Here is a 21,127-nt window from a genome sequence, read left to right as displayed (position 1 = left end):
GTTATGATGTCACATCCAGACTAGTAAGGTTATGTTGCAGGTGGTGAAATAGTAGTTATTATGCCTCTCGTGTCAACTTAACACTCTAACTAAGAAGAGAACTTACACATAGCTGGTGCAACCCGGTGTGGTTTAAAAAGACTCCAATATACAAGTCATGTGCATAGTGAGCTGCAATTTTCCAGTTATTGCAACTGAGGAAGAATCATAGTTCTACAATCCACTTACTGTAGCAGTGCTGTATATAGAATGAACTGAAGATATTGGTAGGCACATCTCCTAGTTTTGACGATATTCCTTTTGTGCCTCTGAGGCGTTATGTTCTCGGGTTGTTCGTCCGTCCATACATTCAACCATCCCATTCTCGTTAACACGATATCTTAAGGATGTCTTGAGGGAATTTCTTCCAATTTGGCACAAACATCCACACGGACTCAAGGATGAACTGATTAGAAACTGGTGGTCAAAGGTCACTGCAACCTCACAAACATATTTCTGGGCATAAAGTCAAGAATTTGTACACTAATTATGACAAAGTTTCACACAAATGTCAAACCGGATAAAATGATGAAGTGATGACATTTATGTCCAAAAGGTCAAACGTCATCTTCACTGTGACATCATGTTTTGCAAAAGAAAACCCACTTCTCTGGCCATTATTCAGGTGAGGCTTTTGGTCAGATACCAAATTTGTGACACTGATCTTGGGTGTCTATCTCGAAACTGTGCTGGTTGTGCAGATCTTCTGTGCTGCCGGGGTGAAGATGTGTGTGATTTGATTTGATTTGATTTTTATTTGTCTCAAACAAGCACAAGCATAAAAACAGGCAGTGTATGTCATAGCAAAAAATGGCACACTGTGATAATGTGATAATGTCTTCTGTCATGGCTACATATGAGTCTGGACAGACATGAATGTTAGCTGTACGTGTGACTTGACTTGTTTGCGGAGGCATACAACTGCAAGGTGGTAATTCTAATTTTCATTTTCAAAAGAAGGAATAGTACTAAGAGTAATGTGTTGATGTGTTATTCATTTCTCTCCGGTCCTGTGACATTTGTTCTCCTTTTTAAATTTGCCTTGACTCCTTTTCTGAACAAGTAACAGAATGCTTTCCTGCAGGGTTTTGAATAGTTGTCAGTCGTCTCCTCCATTTTAAACCCCACTATATCCATTCTTTATGATAAACATCGTTTGACTCTCATGCACAGAAATTCTGTGGCTTGGAGTCCTCCTCATTTCCACTTGCACATACTTATACACACAGGTCATTAGGTCGAAGTCATTCATCTTTAGGCATGCAACAGCAGTATCACCTCTGTAAATGTTTGGTAAATCTAGCCCACAGTGTGATGTTTGTGAATCCCCATCGGGAAATGAAATGTGAGAGTTCAATTAGAAATGTCTAATCAGGGTTTTATGAAAAATGTAGACCATTAAACATGTGCCAGAGTCACATTAATAATCCTCCAAATGTTTCCTGAGTAAGGCCCCATCTCTCTCTCTCATTATTTTCCTCTCTGTAGGTGGACTCTTATGGGAAATGCTTGAAGAATAAACCTCTACCTGAACATCTGGAGGACACATCCACAGCCACCGGGGAAGAGGCCAACTTTATGAATTTTGTTGCCCGCTACAAGTTTCACCTGGCACTGGAGAATGGCCTGTGTCCAGATTACATGACAGAGAAGCTGTGGCGGCCTCTCCATCAGGGCTGCGTGCCCGTCTATCGAGGCTCCTCTGTGGTCGCAGACTGGATGCCCAACGACCACTCTGTAATCATCATAGATAACTTCCCCTCACCGAAAGCTCTCGGCGAGTTCCTCAAACGCCTCGATGAGAACGATGATGAATATGCAAAATATTTAGAGTTCAAGAACCCCACGCGCATCACTAACGCTCGTTTGCTGGTGGCCCTGGAGACGCGCGAGTGGGGGGTTAATGACATGAGTAAACCCAACTACCTGAATGGATTTGAATGTTACGTGTGTGACCGGGAGAATGCACGACTGGCAGCAGAACGTGCACACAGGAAAGCCCCTGCAAAGAACCCCCCTCCTCAGCCTAGAATGGCCAACAACTCTCACATGGGGTGCCCCCTGCCCAGCCCGGGGTACGGAGATGTCCAAGACGTACCGGCAGATGATGGGTGAGTTTGTCTTAAATTATTCACAGTGCCAGGTGTGAAATCCTTCTACTTCCTGTACTTTAATGTGAAGAACAACGTCCCCAAGGGGCGAGACACAAGTCTATTTTAACAGTCTAATTAAAATAGCCTCTGTGATGAGCCTAATCTGTTTGTATATCTGTCCGCAGATGGTTACAAACATGGCCTCAGGATTACTGGCAGAGCCTGGACCAAGCAGAGGGGCTGGAATCTCTGATAAGACATAACGAGTCAGACCCTTCACTGCTGTGGAAGCACATCCAAAACATTGCTGTGAGCAGAGCCAGAGGAAAACACTGACACAGGCCTTGAAACAAACAGAGGATGGAGCACGTCCAGGATTACAGAGGTGTCCCACATTATGCATCCCCTCTGTTTAAACGAGGGAATGAAGCAGAAATTAGTAATATTTTTTGCACCTGAGCCAAACCTCCTTTTACCCTTATGAGCAGTATAGTTATCCTATAACAGAGTTTGATATTGTATTCAGCTGACATGATACTTTTGTCCTTTATCCCTGGTTCACTAATGGGAAAATAATGTTTTAGAGTGCTATATGCTAATATTTTCAAGTCGCTTTATTACTCTAACCGAGGTGCCATCATTGCCCTTACTCCGCCTTGCATTGTTAACATTAACTGCGTGCGGTGCAGTTGTTCCACTGAGGCACATTCTCATGAGAGGCAGCTTTTCATTGGACTGGGGCAGAGCCAAAGACTTGTCCTCTGCACCAAGAGAGCTCTGCCTAACTGTGTGTGAAGACCATCAAGGCACTAGCCAGTGATCTGCATTAGCTCCTTTACAGTCGCTCAGCAGGTAGCTGATGGTTATTAGCTGAAGTCACATTTATGTACACAGCTATTTTTAAGTGACTATGCAAGGAAAATATTATTTCACTGAGGAGCAGGAGGAAGGCAAATGTTAAGTTAAGTACAACTCCCCTGTGGGAAATCACTACTGTATTTGCAAGGTAGTCCTCAGGAACGGCTCATCTAATGAATCTCTGTGGCAGATACTTCACCCTAACTGTTGTCTGTTACATGATGCTAAGATCATGGTTATGTGCAATAATTTTTTTAATCATGCTTTTCTTAAATAAGTAACCGCTCGAGACTCCATGACAGTATTGTGTGTCTACTTGTGCACACTCTTTGCATCTCATATTTATACCAGGATTATCTAGATCATTTTATTTTTTTAACAAAGCATCATACATGTGAACACACTATTTTGTAACAAGAAGAGCAAAAAGAAGTTAACATTTTGTAATAAAGTCATTTTCCTGTGAAAGTATTGTTGCGAAATTATATAATATTGTACCCCACTTGCCAGTATTAGTCTGCTCACAGTCATATGTAGCACAACATGTTGCACAGGCACATCCTTCATAGTTCACTGAGGCAGATACAGATTTCACCACCAGGAAAAAAAAAACAACAACACAAGCTTGTATAACATGAGAAATTAGAAATTTAAAGTAAGAATCAACATGTACTGGTCGTATTGTTCACTATAACGTCCTCTTTGATCACCCTAAACCACATCACTCCTGAGTTCAGACCCAACACGGGCCAAACTTTGTGAAAGAGCAGTTCTCACTTTATATGCAAATGAACATGAAGGGAAGGGGACGAGGATAAGAGGCTGCTGAAGAGCTTCGATAATCAGTCCAAGGCTCTGGAGTAGCAGGTCTCGCAGTGGACTTTCCCACCGTGTAGGAACATGCTGTCGAGAAGATCTCCCATTGGCTTACGACACATCTCGCACTGAAAAAATGGAGAGTATGTTATAAGGAAATGTAATTATGAGACAATACAGTGAAGAGCTTTGTTTTTTATCCTTGAAATTCTCTCATAGTAACGTCCTGCTCCGTAACAGACAGTATACAAAACTGCTGCAGCCTTAAAAACCCAATTGACTGATCCTTGATTCATATACTGGCAACATGCAGTAGCTAAATATAATTTGTATCTGAACACTTAGTTATTACGCATCTTAAATGAGTAGTTTGACATTTTGGAAATGCACTTATTTGCTGTTTTTCCAAGGCTTGACATTACAGCTCGTTAGTTTAGCTTAGCATAAAGACATGAAAAAGAGAAACACTGTTCTGTTTATTCTCTTTTTTTTGTGAAGACTGAACAACCAGGATCTAATGTAATATCAAAGCTTTTTTTAAGCATTAGATGATAATCAGATTCTCAAACATGGACATTTCCAATCTTAACGCTGAGTGTCTACAAGTATTGTACGCTTAAATTTAATGCTTTTTAATGCTTTTTTCAATATGATTTTTAATCAAATTTAAATCTGATTTCTGGACAAATGTTTTCTTATCCAAGAACTGCAGATAAGTATAAAGGTAAGTAGTAATATGTGGTCCCATGCAGAGGTAGGTTTGATGTAGGAATATGGTTATTAGAGTGAGTTAGGTTCAACAGGTAGGTGCAAGTATAAGGTAAAAAGACAGTATGAAGTTTAGGGTTAGAAATGTGGACTTTGACTCAAAAGAGTTTGACTCATTTTGATCTGAAGAAATTAAAAGATGGATATATGAAATTAGCTAAAACGTTTGTGACAATTAAATTCAAAATTAAGACCATTTAATGACTTAAGGCCCGATATTTTGAGAGTTTTTAAGAACCTGCAGACACCCTGAACTAGCTACTGGCTTTAATGTCGTATTTACCGTGCAGACATGAGAGAGGTATCGATCTTTTCATGTAACCCTCTCCAAAAAGCAAATGTTTGCCAAAATGTCAAACTATTTTTCAGGGAAACAAAAGCTCACTTCCTCCAGGTCAGCCCTGTCAAGGACTATTTATCGTCCAATAAATACCAAATTGTATCTTCAGCTGAAATGTATCTGAGCAGACGGATGGAGTACCTTGAAGCAGGTGGGGTGGCAGTTGATATTGAGGTGCTCGATGGAGATCTTGGCATCATTGCCCACCAGCTCCCCGCAGTATGTACAGGTGGATGACAGCGACCTGCTGGGGAGACACAGCGATTGAGACAAGTTAGTTTGGCCACTGACTCGAGCAGCTCTCATGCAACTGCAGCTCTGTCTGGTAAAATAACCTCCCTGTCCTGTGCGAGGGAACTTAATAAGTGTAAATAATCCTTTGATGTCCCCGCTTAGCCTCCTAATGAGCAGGCTTGGTGGAATTTCTGCCCTGCTGCTTACACATATCTAGTTTCGTAAGAACTGGAAATAACACGGCAGGGGAAGAAAAGGCTTATGCTTATAGCTGGTTTTAAAACAGGTTTAGGGAATTGTGTTGTTAATGGGAGTAAGTGGAGGGGCTGCTGTGAGAGAAACTGACAGAGCTCGCTGTCAAATAATCTGACCCACAACAGAAACCAGAGCAACAAGAGAAGGAAAAAATTTGCGAAGAAGATTTACATGTGCTCACTGCTGAAAATTTGCAGTTGAATCAAGGGCGTAAATACAGACAGTGCAGATGGCATTGGGGTCTGTTGGGTGGGGAGCGGGCCCTCCAATGGTGTTGGGCAGAGGATGGGCCCTTGCCAGTGATTCAGATTGCAATCTCTAAAATACATCTGTTCAAAAAGGAACTTGTGCTAAATTAAAAACAGTGCCATTTGCTAGATATGCCCTTGGAAAGGTAAACCTTTATTTTTTCTATTGATAAAATAGTCCAACACCAAAATTATTTGCTTATTTTATTTAAATTATAAAAACAATGAACTAACTAAAACCTATTCAAAGACCTATTCTGGTATTTTTGTTATATACAGATATGCAGTGATAAAAGCTGGGTGATATGCATGTTGATGTCAAGTATCAATTAATCATGTAACGAGACGACACAATAACCAGTATCTAGCGTCCACCAGGGCCCATCATAACTTCCTTATGCCACCAAGTTGAATCATTTGAAATAGCTAAATTAAAGTTGCAACACAAATAGTAAAAGTAATTGAAATGACAATTAAAATTGAAGTGCTAAAAGAGTTTGAAGTTTCAGCTGAAGTGAAAGTTTTTGGGTTGAAGCGAATATGCTGAAAGGAGCTGAAATGTCACTCTCATGGGCTGTGTCCACCGAGGCATTTTTTCCTGAGGGCAGCATTTTCTAAAAAGATTTGCAATGGGAGTGCCGCATAAGTACAGTATGCTACAAATGCCAGCAGCATGACAAGTCACTGAGCGGCTATTTTACACTGAGCACTGCATGTTTGACATTTTTTTTCTGAGAGCCAAGAGTTGAAAAATGTTAAGCTTCTGGTAATATGTTGCACTAGTCACTGTCACTTTTTACCCAGACATCCAGTCACAATGGAGGAGGCGTGGGACAAAACCACAAAGACCAACCATCACAGGGGTGGATGTAGCTCAGAGGTAGAGCAGGTAGAGCAGGTCGTCCTAATTGGAATATTAGAAGTTCAATCCCCGACTCCTCCAGTCCACATGTTGAAGCATCCATGGGCAAGATACTGAACCCAGAAGTGCTCCCGGTTGCTGCTCAATCGGTGTGTGAGTGCATGTGAATGGTGACTAAGTAGCTGGTGGCACCTGTGTGTGTGTGTGTGTGTGTGTGTGTGTGTGTGTGTGTGTGTACTTGCAGGTTCGTTCCCTCTCCTTACTTGCTTCAGCCTCCCCTTTAGAGAGAGTTCTCTACCTTGTGTCGACATTTTTACTTCTGCTGATATTCCATATCATAGCAACCAGACACAATCAAATCGTCTCCGCTGAAAAAAACGCTGCGCCTCCACGGAGCTCTAAAACGCTCCCAGCAGGGTGTTTACCAAGGAGCGCCTGGTGTTTCCAGCTGGGGAAAAAAACACTTTTGTGGACACGGGGCCTAAGTGTCAGTGATAAATTGAGCTGGAAGTGTCAGAAGTGGAGGTCCTGAAAGACCTCAGTGCCGGTGCAAGTATAAGCCTGAAAAATCTCGGTTGAAGGGTCTTGTGGGACTGTAGAGAGGTGAAAATTTCAAACGTTAAGACCTCAGGACCTGAAGGATTTGAGGTGTTACGTCTCATGAGCACCAAAAGTCAGTTGAAGGGAAAACAGATAATTGCAGTTGAACTGTCAGCTGATGTGTAATTGGTGAAAGCAGTTGAAATGTCATGTAAAGTGAAGGGAGAAAGGTTTATAGTTGGTTTAATAGTAATGTAGGGAGTTGTGTTATTACCTGGAGTAAGGGGAGGGGATGCTGTAAGAGTAACTGGCGTAGCTTGATGTCAAATAATCTGAGCCACTGTGGAAAAAAGAGCACACCTCATAAGAGCAGTGTTTTCTTTTCATCAATATTATTTGATTGTGTAAATAATATATTGGTCCCACCTGTCAAAATTGTCTTTGGCATTATGTAAGGCCAGCTCTGATGCACTGACATACTCCTTCAGATACACAAACCCCCTAGAGCAGAGGCAGATGAAAGCACGATTAAGTTAAGATGCATAGTTAAAATATTAGCTGTCACTTTAATTTAAACAGCTAGTTTGTAAAAATTAAAAAAAAAAACACTCACTTTTTGGCCTCAGGTTCTGGTGTGTGGACACGCTGGTCTTCTACAGTCACAGGCCTGGAATAGGTTTCATAACTGGAGACAGAGTGAGGCAGCGTTAGTCTCATCGTTCACTTACTGACGACAGTAGTGTGATGGGTTATACACAAGGACTCCACATCTGTCAAATGTAACTCAGGAGGTAATCATTTTCTGCCATTGCTTGTTAATGGCATGCTGTTTAACGGGCTGTGATTTGACAAAAGGACATCTCTAATACACATCATTAATCTGACATCTGGAGACTGATAATTAGAGGGAAGGAAATGAGGGCAAATTGAAAGACAATGGGAGAGCAGATCTTGTCATTTAACTGCAGTAATAGAGTTGAGGCAGGAGTCTGTCTACACGGGGACCGCGCAGGAGTTGCAGGTAACATTCGATCCAGGATGCGGCATTAAGCGGATACAGCTGCATTCCCACGGGGTTTGGCCTAAATCTCTCACCCCTAACTAAGACGGCTGTGTTACAAACACAGAGACAGGAGCAGGTCCAGTGGGTGAATGTGTAAAACAAGATGGGGTGTGTTTGTTTTTAACACGTATCCTTAAATTAAACATTTATTCCACTCACAGAACGACAGGTACATTTAAAGGAATATTATTGGGTTGAATTCCTGGAGAAAAATTTTTCACACATGCCTCCACAGGGAACAGAGAACCCAAAAAAGGTGAACATTCTTCATGACTGGAAGTAAACTGGGACCACAACAGCAAAACTATATAAAGACATCTGTTACACTCTAACACAGCTTGTGCAGTATAATCCAAGTCTCATTTATCCAGTTGTATGCTCAGCACTGGATAAACGAGACTTGGATTTTACTGCATGATTTGTGTGAGAGTTTTTTGGTTGATAAATGTCCGTGTTTCCTAAAATTCATGAAGAATATTCGCCTTTTTTGGATCCTCTGTTCACCATGTAAGCATGTGAGAAAAACCTTTACAAATTCAAGGTTACACGGTGAGTAATTCATACACTAATGGCTATTTTGCAAGTCAAGCATTCTTGAAATTTCCATCCAGTGCCACATCCTATCTTAAAATAAAAGACAAAATGCTCCGGTTTAAGGAGAGTGTCTTTGCAAAAGTAAGAAAACCAACAGACCACATAGTAGAAAATAACACTCTGGAGAAAGTATTCCTGCATTATGCTGTGGCTGACGTAAAGATCATAAACTTACCGATCCATAGCAGGCTGTGGCTCACTGTGTATCTCTCTGGAAAGTCAAGAAAAGTGTATTAGACTTTGAGTGTAGGCTGTAGCAGTCAATAAGCTGGACTCTATCCAGTGAGCAAGAACTCTGCAGTTATTATAAGTGTATGAGGCTGATCTCTCTGACTCGCAGCTCCAGAGGGGTCGAGATCTATTGACCAGGTGTGGTCTCTTTTTCCATTGTACTGCAGCATCGCCTCACTCTGAGGCCTCCTCCCCATGCATTGCAATCTTAAACATCGCCTACATGCCTCTCACGCTCCCAGCTCCTTGTAATCTCCCTAGTTTTTGATCATAAGAGGCGAGTTTTAAGAATTTCAAACCTGATAGTGGTGATGGTGGTGACTGTCTCTGTCTGTGTATCCCTGGGGCTACAAAACAAGAGGACAGTCCTGCATTATAATAAGTCTGGCAGTACAGGTGAAGAAGTGACAGTGCGAGAGTGAAAAAATAACAAGTTGAGAAGGAGTTGATTATTCTCAGACTGAGCCGTGAGGAAGTTTCAACTTGTATTTAGCTTGCTTTCAATTAAATGGTTGACAGGCACTGAATTTTAAGATGCTATAATGACATCCCGCTGAAATTGTGAAAAATAAAGTGGTTTAATATGCATTTAATGAGCCCAGCCACAGTGGAAATACCTTTCCTCCTCCTCTTCCTCCTCCTCCTCTTCCTCTCCTCTGGTAGTAGTGATAGTATAGACTGTGGGTGATGTCCACCTGTCCCACGGGGAGTCATTCTCAGTGGACCTTGAGCACAAACAAAGGCATGACATTGCAGCATGGCAGATGACAAATTCACACTCTTCATATTGTAAAAAGAAAAAGGCCAAAAGGGGATCCGTTTATGGCCACTGCGAGGAGAAGTTGTAATAAATGTACAGTATATCTGACCTATTTTCATCAGCACCAGTGCACAATATTTTCTGGCTCAATGAGTAGATGCTGCAAAAGCCTTCACCGTAGTGAAAGGGAAGGAGGTTATGGGAATAAAAGGAGCAGATACGCACACAGGGCTTTTAATAAAAAGATGACTTACTTTCTCTCAAACATGACCAGCGTCTCTTGATCTACAGTTTGGCCTCCCGGTGCAGCTTCTTGGCTGAGAGGGGACATACATTGAAAGGCTTTTAGCAATAATGGACATGGACGGGTGCATGTAGATGAATGAAACATAGTGGGCCGCGTTGTGTGGAAGTGTAAGAGTAAATCAAAGTGTGTCATCACCTCTCTTCTGTGTTCGCCTGCTGAGGTGTGCTGGTTTCCCATGTGCGTGCCCATGACCGCTGAGAGATGAGACTGGAGAGAGAGAGACGATGTAGATGTTATGACAGATCAAGCATATCAGACGCTAATGTGTGTGGTTTGAGAGAGTCATTTCTGCAGGTCCACAGTCTTCCTTTGCCATCTTCTCTCTTTCATACATCCATAACACAATTATGCACTAAACTCAGTTTAATACCTTGTAGTGTCAGAGCTGATAGGGTTGACATTGTCTGCGAGGGATTCCAAGGCATTACTGCTGCTGCTACTGTCAAATAAACGCACACACAAAAGGGGAAGAAAACATTAAAGTAAAACATTAAAATTGAATCAAATGGGCCTGGAGGCTTAAAGCACTGACGGTGAACTATGTCCCCAGTTCAAGCCTGTCAACTCTCTAATAAAACCATAATATCCCCAAGACATACTTTAAAGGAATACTTCACCCACAAAGTGATCATTTGTATATCAATTATACACCTTATGCTGTGTTGAATTTGTGAAAAAAACATTGTTTTTCTTGCATGCCTCCACGTGGAAAGAAGAATCCCAAAACGGAGAAAATTCTAAATGAATTAAAGTAAATGGGGGCCACGTTTAAACACAGCAAAACTATATCAAAACATCTGTTTACAAACTCTCACACAACACGCACAGTATAATCCAAGTCTCATTTATCCAGTCGTACACTCGGTACTTCCCAAACACATGCATTTTTACTAAAAGCTTGCTATTTAAAAAAAATGCATGTACTGAGCATACAACTGAATAAATGAGACTTGAATTCTACTGCACAAGTTGTTTGAGAGTTTGTCAAGTGATGTTTTTATATAGTTTGCTGCTGTTAAACAGGATTGGATTCAATGTTCACGGGAGGCATGTGAAAAAAAGTTTTCTTCTGGAATTCAGCATAACATGGGGTGAGCAAATTATCATTATGTGGGTGAAGTAGCTAAAGGTGCACCCAGGAAACATGTCACTGTCACACTGAATATAAAGAAAGTTTATTTAGTTGAAAGTTTAGTTTCAAGATTGGTTGATTAATCAGTAAGTTGATCAGAACAGAAAAGAAAAAGTAGCCATTTTGTTGAACAATTAATACTTTCAGTCATTTATCAGGCAAAAAAAACTTATTTTTTTTTGTTTTACTCAATTTCATAGACTAAAAGAGTGATAAATTAATTAAAGATAAATAAATAAATAAAAAGTAAAATGATAAAGAAAATTATTGTTAGGTGCACCCCAATTTACTTAGAAAGTCAGCCTGATCACAGAGAAGGTGTTGGATGAATGCAACTTACTTGGTCTCTGGACTTGGATCTTTGCTCTCCAGGAAAGTAGGTGGCGCACTGGAAAAAAAAAAAAAAAAAAAAAAAGAATTAAAAAAAAAAATTAAATCATCATTGGTGTATGAATATGGTGTAGCCACAGTGCTCACTCTGGTGTGATAGCTGCTGCTGATTGTGTTTTAATTATTGCAATAACTGACAAAACCGAAGCAGCTTAGCAACTGTGATATTATGTAGTAACATGTTAGTGTTGGTGCTACAAACAGGTTACGATATAGAAAAGGGGGTATTTGCATTGTCACTGCCGTACCTGTTGATGGAAGTATCAGAGAGGGGCTGCAGCAGGTCAGAGGAGCTGCAATAGAGGAAAGTGGCTCATAATCAGAAACTGCTGCATTATGCATGCCGAGATGCTATCTGGCTGGCTGGAAAACAGTCACAGCTCCAAACCAATATGATTACCTGTTAGAGGATGTGGTCCCTAACGGATATGGATCAAACGGATCAGCCGAGCTGAAAAACAATTTCACACTGATTTCACTCTCAATTGTCAGCATGGCCCATCTTGTGTCGGAGGAATTCTGATCACATTGACTCATAATGGAAAGATTTAATGCAGTTTGAATGGTAAACAGAAACACAGTGGAACCCGGGGCCAAACTCAATCAAAATCAGAATCTGGATGTCTTTGACAAATGGAAAGACTATTCTTCTGCTGAATGGCAAAATCAGTATATTTCTGTTTTTCCTTACCTAAAATGAACTCTGAATCCAGTCTATACCAACTTCTAAAGACTAAACACATCATTATTATGATCAAACCTGTTGTTAGTTTTTTTCCCCAACCAGAAATTCTTTCAAAAACAACTGATTTTAGCATTAAAATTAATTTGCCGACTTTATAATTGGATCTTTTAAGCCGATGTTTTCCCTGAGTGTTATTTTTTTAAAACTCATTTACATACATATTGCGTACACTTCAAAACAGACATCTTAAAGGTATACCATGCAGGATTGTCTCTCGACAGCTAAAGTGAGAGTAAAAGCAAACCCCAGATTCACTCTAATTTGACGTGTCACCTTGCTATATTTACGTTTTGTCTCCTGGATGCTTGCTGCTTACAATTTGGCACCCGACCTCAACTGATCGCTGTGGGGTTACACACCCATAAAGATCCCAAACACAGACAATAAAGAGAAAAATACACCGCCAAACACTTCTAGTGATGAAAAAGAGGGATTGCTTCTGTATGAGTCTATACATTCAGTCCTGCATAGTATATCTTTAAAGCACCAGCCCACATGTGACACAGCAGTAAATAAACCACTACCTTGATTCAGTGACTGTGGTTGTCACACGTGAGCTCCACGGGGCTGCACTGTCCTCTTGGCTGCATGAGGAGGGTGGTACGGATGAATAGCATGATGGGAAGGAAAAAGAGGTCAAGTAAAGGTAAGCGTGGCTCCCCTCATACACTATTTACATTGCCAGTCCATTAGAAAACCTTGAAACCCACTGAGCTATTTAACGAGCATGAAAACCATCTGAATATAGTACAGAACTGAGTTTTTTTTTCTGTGTGTGTGCGTTCCTCGTACCGTTTGTCAGTAATGATCACAGTTTTGGTGGTTATAGTGACTGTCTCTGTGGGGCTGGCGGGCAGAGAGACACAGCACAGTTGCAGGCAGAGTTAGTATAAATCATTACAAGGCATATCTGGATAGAATGCATTTCTTAGCGGGAACAGCTCTGCATAGATAGATAATTGTTTAAGAGAAGCCTGTCATCTCCTTCTACCTTTGTGTTCCTTCGGCTGTCTCATCTGTCTGTTTCTCCTCCTCTCGCTGGGTGCTGAGGCTGGCGGAGACAAAACAAAGCCGCAATACTAATCAGTACAGAACATTCTCTTCTATTTCCAGTCGCGCCGCAGATAAGACGTGGCTTTCCGTTTCAAAGTATTACTCAGTCGCTTCAGGAATCTGTGACTTTGTTTCTATCTTACATGGAGCAGGGGTTAAAATAGAACGCTGGAAGTGGAGGAGCCCTGATTTACGGATCAAACTTGAAGCGGATGGGGTTTATTAAAAATCTTACACCTTAGGGAGCTGGGACGCTTGGCCCCCTTCATCTGCAGGGATAAGAATGAATGGTACACAAGAAGGGAGGGATGGGGAGCACAGGCCATCACACATCTGTCTCTGTCTTACCTGCGTGCCTCTGTGTTGATTGGAATGATATCATCAGCCAGGAGATTCAGGGTGCCACTGGTCTTTTCTGGGTCTGACTCACTAAAGACATCAAACACAGAAGTCAAATACAGAGCAGAGTTTGTGCGCAAGCTCCCTTGAAACTGTGTATCCAACTCTGGCAAGGTAAGTTAAGGTAATGCCTCTGCTTGCTACTGACAAGGGAGCTATCGATTTTCTACTGATGAAAGGATAATTGTGCGCATAACTTCTGTATTTGGGGCTTGGGTGGGAAAGAGCTCTTCCTATTACCCGTCTAGTCCGCTAAGCAGAAACTGACTCCAGCGTCCTGGGCTGGCGGGAACAGGCTCTGCTGACTCCTCTGGACTGCGGAGGCGGAAGGATAAGAAGAAGAGGAAGTGGAGAAGGTGATGAACAAATGGGGATTTAGGATTCAGAGGAGATTTCAGACAGGTTAGGGAGAGGAGGAGGGGGGGGGGATCATTAGAAGTCCAACAGTGCCACCTTGTGGGTAAACTTTCCAATGTGATGTGCGCTTAATTGCACAAACAGCAAACATGTAATATTTGAACAAACCCATTAGTTAAATCCAGGAGATCGTCTATTTCTCCTGTACAGCTGCTGATTTCTGGAGTTGGCTCCTCTTCATCACTGCAGACAGTCAGAGAAAACAAGCATCAGTGCACCTGCTCTGGCACGTACACACACATCTCTATATTACATGTCTAAGTACCACATTTAATCAAGTTTAATTTGGGACACCCTCTTGTGTGAGGCAGTTTCAGGCACCTGAAACTGGGATGTGGGTTTTTTTATGATTGCTCTGAAGTGAACATAGTGGCAGTTAGCCTTTTTTTGTTGTTGCCAACCCTGCTATGACATGAATGAGGAAGTTGTTTTTTGTTTTTTTTTACCTGTCCTCTGTGGCATTAACGTCCGCTGAGCCTCCTTCTTCCTTTGCCAGCACTGGCTCATCATCCTTAAAGCTGGAGAGGAAATAAACTGTTATTATCAGATGGCTGTTGAGGCTGGAGGCACTAACATGAGAATCTATTTTTTTTTTTCATATTGCTTTCTGCCGCTTTCATCTTTTTCTTTTTCCAGTACCTGGTTGAACTTGTGTCGAAAGAAATGAGAGTGTCGGACAAGGTGGTGAGCGTGTCAACACCGGAGCTGTGGAAATAGATGGAGAGCAAACACATGACATTCCAGGGCTGCCTTCAGTCACATAAATAAGAAGAATTAGAGCAAACACGACACGGACATACACAAAGAACAGCACCTGAGAGCACATTCAAGGATTTCCCTAAGAATTAAAATATTCATTTATGCTATTATTAAACATAGCTGGGCAGATGTTTGAGGCTCATTATCACAGTGATGGGATTATGTCATACTGATGTTAACACACTGCAGTAGTGGATGTGTTCAGATCCTTTACTTAAGGAAATGTAGCTGTACCTGAAATTTAATTACCAAAAAAAAAACAGACTGCATTGGTCATATTTGGTCGAGGCGAAGCAAAGTTTAGCTGCTAATAAAATGTTTGGTAGTTTAATCTATAACAACGCACAAAATATTTTTAATATTTTAAGTTCCAGTGTGAAGAATTTAGGGGCATCTATTCTCAGAAATGGTGTATAATATTCATAACCATGTTTTAATTAGTTTATAATCACCTGAAAATAAGAGTCCTGTTTACGTTACATTAAAACGAGCTGTTTATATCTGCATACAGAGCGGGTTCTGCAACCTCCCTGTAGATGCCACTATATCCTACACACTGGACCTTTAAGTTGATCGGTTCAGCTGATCTTTGTATCCAGTATCTTAATTAAAATATGAAGGTATCAGTAACTCAAGCTGTAAAATAAGTATAAGTATAAAATAGTTTTTGGTTAGAGGGAATCTCACCGTGGCTGTGGAAACGGATTTGATGCTGGTTCTGGTTCAGATTCAGATTCAGGTTCAGGTTCAGGTTCAGGTTCTGGTTCAGGTTCAGGTTCAGGTTCAGTCTTCACTGTGATCTCTGTTACAGCAGACATTTGGACAGGTGACACAGGCGCAAGAGACACAGGAAACAGTGGGGCAGGGGATTCTGGGACGGCTGGGACTGGGGGTGGGGTTGCTGGAGTGGGTGATAGTGGGGTTGGTGACACTGGGGTGAGATCAACCAGAGGCATGTCAGCTTGCCCAGGAATGTTTGAATCCTCCGGTTCTGGCTCTGTATAGACTGTTTGAACTAACTCAGGCTTGAGTTCGGGGAGAGGAGTGGCCACCTTGGTGCACCCTGGTACCATGTCTTCAAACGGATCTTTAACAGTAACAGACACTGGAGGGGGGTCTTCCTTCACAGGCTCTGGGGCGACCTCCTCCACCTTTGGTGCCACCGGCTCATTAACGGCAACATCCACAGCTGTCTTAACACTGGTGTCAGCTCTGCGAACCACAAGGTAATGAATGAAACTGACAGAAATGGGAAGCACTTGTTGCGCTGGAAGGAGAAACATGGCACAGGGCTTACATTTTCTGTGGTCTGGGCTCAGGCGCTGAGGCAACAGATGTGACTGGGACGACCGGGGAGGGGGGCAGAGTGCTGGCAGGTGCTGGAGTCGGAGCACTCTCATCATCATCAGAAATCTCCACCCTGCATATTTGTAGCCAAGCACATGTGCATATACACATGAATGCATATGTGCAGTTGGGCATGCACACACATAGAAACAGGCGGAGTAACGTTTGATCGCATACTCTGACTCACGGGTTTTTCTTTCGGCTCGGATGAATATTAAGGGAGTGTTTACCTTTTAGCCACGAATGATACGCTGTTGTTGACCAATGAAGTGTCAGGTTCTTTAGACCTGAAAGACAGTTTTCATAAAATGCTCAATATTTTTAATCCCATGTGAGTGAAAAGCACAATTTCTCAACGTGTAGTAAGTTTTTAAAATGTGTAACACTTCTTTTATGATTTAAGAATTCCAGAGGCAGGTTCAGTGTTAAGATTAGCACTGGCAGAGTGACATAAGACATACATACTCATATTTCTTAGCTGCAGAAAGCACATAAGACCGTTGCCTGACTGCAGATTTCTTCAGAACACTGCTGGCTGCCTCCGTCCTGCGAAATGAGTCATTATTGTGTTAATGTAATCTCTTTTCCGGGGGCATATGAGTTCAAATTGGATGGCGTTCTTTTAGCGTGAGCAGAGTCTTACCGTCTCTCCTGCTCCTCGTTGCTAAGCTGGCTGTCCTGGTTCTCTGAAGTGGGCCTCACAGTGTAGGGGGCTCTGAGGAACAGAAGCGCAAACACACACCTCATGAAAATACATTCTCACTCAGCTGCCAGACATCTACTGGGAATGTGATTTGTGTGCGCTCACAATTTCTTGTAGCTCTCTGAAGGTTTTTTGGTGAATTGTGTTGTTGTTGTTCCACTGAAGAAAAAAAACCAGATCATCTTAATGTGGTAACATCTTGTCACACTATTAACTCGGCTTATTCCAGTATGAGACGCCCTTACCTAATGCCATTAGTTGTTGTGGGAGATGCAGGCTTGTCCATTTTAGTAAAAACACCTCTGAAAAAGAAACAAAAAACATTGTCAATATAACTTATTAGTTCAATGACAAAAAGCCCCATGTGGCGTGTTTTACAGTGTTCAGACATCTTTATATCTACTTTGATTTAGGTCCCAAGTGAAGACTGACAGGTTCTAATTCAAGTCCTAAACTTTGAGTTTTGAGTCCTAAACAAGTCATAGTACGCTCTTCACCAAATGTAATGCCATTTTAACAACAGAGACAAATTTTTGGATGTTCTCTGGGTACTCTGTCTTCCTCCCAAAGTCCAAGGACATGAAGGTTTGGGATAGGTTAATGGGTGACTCTAAATTGGCCGTAAGTGTGAGTGGTTGTCTGTCTCTGTGTGTCAGCCCTGCGATAGTCTGGCAACCTGTCCAGGGTGTACCCTGCCTCTCGCCCAATGTCAGCTGAGATAGGCTCCAGCCCCCCCGCGACCCCCAAGGGGATGATGGGTTACGGAAAATGAATGAATGAATGAATGATTAAAACCAGATTGTTGAAAGTTGTTGCGTCTCCATCTCTAATTTTTGACCTGCACATTTTGTATACCACATTACAGTTTGTTGACCACACTTTTTGTACGCAAATGAAATTATCTTTGGTTTCATTTTTTTCCTACTGGCGCCCAGTATTGTGGCATCAGCTTCTCATGGTTCTCTCCTGCAACTTCCCTGGATGCTTGAATTGGGGGAAAAAAGTGGATCTGGGGGATTAAGTTTCGACTTTATGTTAGCTGATTCAGGAAATGAAGGGAAATTAATTCATTCATGGCACTCTTTATATAACGTACTTTTAAATCTTTGGGTTTGGAGGGAGGTATCAAGTGTTTTCAAGCCAAAAGGCTCAGGCCCAGGTGAAGTAACAAGTCACTGGTGTTAAAGTTCAAGCCCAGTTTCAAGTCTTTTTTTTGCCAAGTCGAGTCTAAAGTCATCAAATGTGTGCGACAGGAGTCCAAGTGATGTGACTCAAGTCCTCACTTCTGCTACTTTCAAAATGGACATTTAAATGTGCAAGTAGTCTTACCTGATCAAGTATCCTGATGATGGTGCTCTAAATTCAAAACAGAGAGGTGTTATCAGCACAATCATGTTTTCTGGAAGCTCTCCAAGTGCTCAGTAGATAACTCCAACATAAGAAACCTGTGTTTACCTTTCAGGGACAGGCTTGGTGGGTGGCGGAGTGGATTTTGTAGGTGACGACACCGGACTGGTCTCAATGGGGGCTCCGTTCTCTCGGCCAGCCCTCACTTCTGCTAGCCTGCATGGGTTCACAGGAACTCAGTTTTGTCTGTTCAAGTGACTGAGTAATGGATATTAGACAGAACATGATTTAAACATTTTGCTTACCATGGCTTCTCCTCGCTGGTTTTAGCATTCTCATCACTGCTACGCCGCTGCAACCAGCTGCCATCATCCCTCAGCCTGGTCCTCACTTTGGTGGTACGAAACACACTTTCTTTGTCCCCCTCTGAGACACAAACACGTGCATGTCACATACCCACACACCATCTGAGATATTATACACACTGTGGGCTGCATCATAATGACATCTTAATCACCGCCTGCTTGATGGCATGCAAGATACTCAGTCCCCTTTGGGCCGACACATAATCAACCACTTGTGTTTTGCATTAAATCAGGGCAATAACAAGAAGATCAGAATTTACAGAGTCATCAGCCGGGCGCACAGACACGCCCTTGGATGCACTCTGCTTTTATTGGAGGAAACAAGTCATCTCACATTCAGATCACATCAGTCAGCCTGCTCACCTTTCGACATGCTTGTTCTCGAGGATTTTCTGTCTTCCTTGTTCTGTTATCTTTACAGACCACCTGAAAAACACATTGGAGCCACATCGAGACGGAGATTGTGTTAAAAGTAAGCGTGCAATTTCCAGCAAATTGCAATTTATTATGACAGTGGTAGCCAACCTTTTTCCTGAGGGGAGCCATTTTCTGTCACTGAGTGAACTGACGACCCCTGACTAAGCGACACATGTTTTGGATGCTTCATATTATATTCAGTGCATGACAATAACAGCAACTAATAAACCATGCGATTAAGCCAAAGAGTGAACGCAATAACTGCAGGAAGTTTGTGTAAAACAAGCAATTTGGATGAGTTTTAGGCACATAATTACTCTGAACACTGCAGCAGAGATGACTTTTCTTATACACTTCTTTGTAATATGTATTTTTTACTTTTATTCTTATCAATCATGCACACTTAACAGGTTTTTTTTTTGACAAATTTTGTTCTTTCTTGTCATCGATGCTTAGACATTGTTCTATTATCTATTTGGTTGTTTTAACTTGGTGCTTTTCTGATGAAGGACACGGCTTTTTAGCAGAGACGGAAGGCTGTGTGATTAAAACTTGGGGTCAGGTCTTCACTGCGCCCTTATCCTGTAAGATTCTATGAGAATTTTTTATCTTGAATAACAATCTAAACTTTAAAAACAACAATTTCATTTGAGGTGTTAGTTTCTTTTGCTTTACTTCCTTTTTACTAGTCTCTTTTTTGTGTAATTTGTGTTTTCTCTGTGTAACTATGTGCTTTGTTTGCCGTATGTCTTGGCGAGATCTCCCTTGAAAAAGAGGTTCTTAGATCAATGGGATTCTCGTGGTTAAATGAGGTTAAGGAAAACGGAAATGAACAAAATGAAAAGTTTTTATTCTGTATTTTTATAAGAGATTTTTTAACAACATTTAAAATCAAGAAGGCCTCACATGACCCCATGAAGCTCGGGTTGGGAGCCCCAGCTTGGGAACCAGTGTAATGCGACACAGTCCAGTTTCAAAATGGTCCTTCCCACGCCATGTTCCCTCCCACTGAAGAACATGTGCTCTGTTAAGCATTCCTCGGGCTCATCCTTTAGACATGCAGCTGATCCTGTCCTGCCACTTTCCCAAAAAAAAATACTGCTGTTGCCTAAATATGAATGGACTCCCACACATTTATGTATCTGATCCTTTGTGTTTAGACACAAACTAAACTCGCACGGAATGATTGGTGTGATTGGGTAAATATTGCTTCCTTTCACACATATCCAAATAAGTTGACCTCTGAGTTATTTACAGTCAAAAATGACCTGCTCAGAGGCACACCCACCTCCCCGGGGCGCTAAGGAAGAAAAGGAAAATACTAATAAAACATCAACGAGCGTTCCCTTATCAACACAGACACAGAGTGCTGCTTATGCAAAATGTTAAAGCCAAATTCAGAATGCAAATAGAACTTGTGAAACTCCCGAGGCTCTGAATGAACTCCACAATATCTCTTGAGGATATTATCCTCAGCGTTGGTGACAGAACAAACACACCGAGGGCTCAGAAAGCATATTTATCCTGGGTTTAGCGCATCCGTCCACACTGGATAAATGATTGATGAAGAGCAATAGCGTATAAGACAAGCAAGGAGCGGGAGAGACAACTCCACTGACAGGTAATCATGACAGGGAAACACCCAGAAAATATGAGAGAGCAAACACTGATAATCACCTGCTGAATATTTCAACAAACAGTTTATGTAACGTAACGTACTGCTTTTACAGTTTTGGCTTCTTACAGCTGCTGATTATTGAACACTCTACATTCAGAATCTACACAGATACTTTGAATCATGTTAATTATACACCTGCCAGTCAGAGTACTTACCTGCTTTCACTGTATATCCAGCAGAGAGACGTTCACCCGGCTGAGTGGAGTCTGTGACCAGTGTGTGCAGAGGGAAAGTTTGTCTCTGTCTGACAGGTGTCTCGCTCCCTGTGCTAGTGAACAGGTACGGGCGTGAGCACTGACAAGCCCAGCCAGTCAAGGAAGGTAGGTGTGGGGTGGAGCAGTGTGTTTGTCTATCCTTTTGTGTGTGT

At 41.8% G+C, this 21,127-nt stretch overlaps 2 protein-coding genes across 7 annotated transcripts in view; one reads left to right on the top strand and one right to left on the bottom strand.

Moving 5' to 3' along the window:
* fut11 (fucosyltransferase 11 (alpha (1,3) fucosyltransferase)) overlaps positions 1 to 3,610 on the top strand; it is an 8,095-nt gene extending 4,485 nt beyond the window's left edge. For all 3 annotated transcript variants that reach the window (XM_049585332.1, XM_049585333.1, XM_049585331.1), the window contains exons 4-5: positions 1,528 to 2,150; positions 2,318 to 3,610. In XM_049585332.1, coding sequence (XP_049441289.1) covers positions 1,528 to 2,150; positions 2,318 to 2,468 — 774 coding nt within the window. In that variant the 3' untranslated portion in view covers positions 2,469 to 3,610. The remainder of the gene's footprint in view (positions 1 to 1,527; positions 2,151 to 2,317) is intronic.
* On the bottom strand, positions 3,332 to 21,127 carry znf185 (zinc finger protein 185 with LIM domain). 4 transcript variants are annotated; one of them, XM_049585329.1, is made up of 34 exons: positions 20,916 to 21,127; positions 19,029 to 19,091; positions 18,606 to 18,726; positions 18,409 to 18,516; positions 18,283 to 18,309; positions 17,199 to 17,255; positions 17,059 to 17,112; positions 16,894 to 16,965; positions 16,716 to 16,796; positions 16,481 to 16,537; positions 16,201 to 16,323; positions 15,591 to 16,115; positions 14,784 to 14,849; positions 14,591 to 14,662; positions 14,253 to 14,327; positions 13,968 to 14,042; positions 13,677 to 13,757; positions 13,267 to 13,326; positions 13,068 to 13,121; positions 12,800 to 12,859; positions 11,931 to 11,981; positions 11,779 to 11,823; positions 11,481 to 11,528; positions 10,379 to 10,447; positions 10,144 to 10,215; positions 9,956 to 10,018; positions 9,559 to 9,666; positions 9,241 to 9,288; positions 8,886 to 8,921; positions 7,667 to 7,738; positions 7,480 to 7,554; positions 7,328 to 7,393; positions 5,056 to 5,158; positions 3,332 to 3,934 (listed from the first exon to the last, which is right to left on the bottom strand). In XM_049585329.1, exons 2-34 carry the CDS (start codon positions 19,036 to 19,038, stop codon positions 3,833 to 3,835), a joined length of 2,736 nt encoding a protein of 911 aa, XP_049441286.1. In that variant the 5' UTR covers positions 19,039 to 19,091; positions 20,916 to 21,127; the 3' UTR covers positions 3,332 to 3,832. The 4 variants fall into 4 exon arrangements, with proteins under 4 accessions (XP_049441286.1, XP_049441285.1, XP_049441284.1 ...); XM_049585328.1 differs by having other exon boundaries at positions 5,056 to 5,161; positions 10,379 to 10,444; positions 20,916 to 21,120; XM_049585327.1 differs by having other exon boundaries at positions 5,056 to 5,161; positions 20,916 to 21,116.

Source organism: Epinephelus fuscoguttatus, linkage group LG9, assembly GCF_011397635.1.
Source record: "Epinephelus fuscoguttatus linkage group LG9, E.fuscoguttatus.final_Chr_v1".
In the NCBI taxonomy this organism is placed as follows: Eukaryota; Metazoa; Chordata; class Actinopteri; order Perciformes; family Serranidae; genus Epinephelus; species Epinephelus fuscoguttatus.
This window is presented reverse-complemented; position numbering and strand designations above follow the sequence as displayed.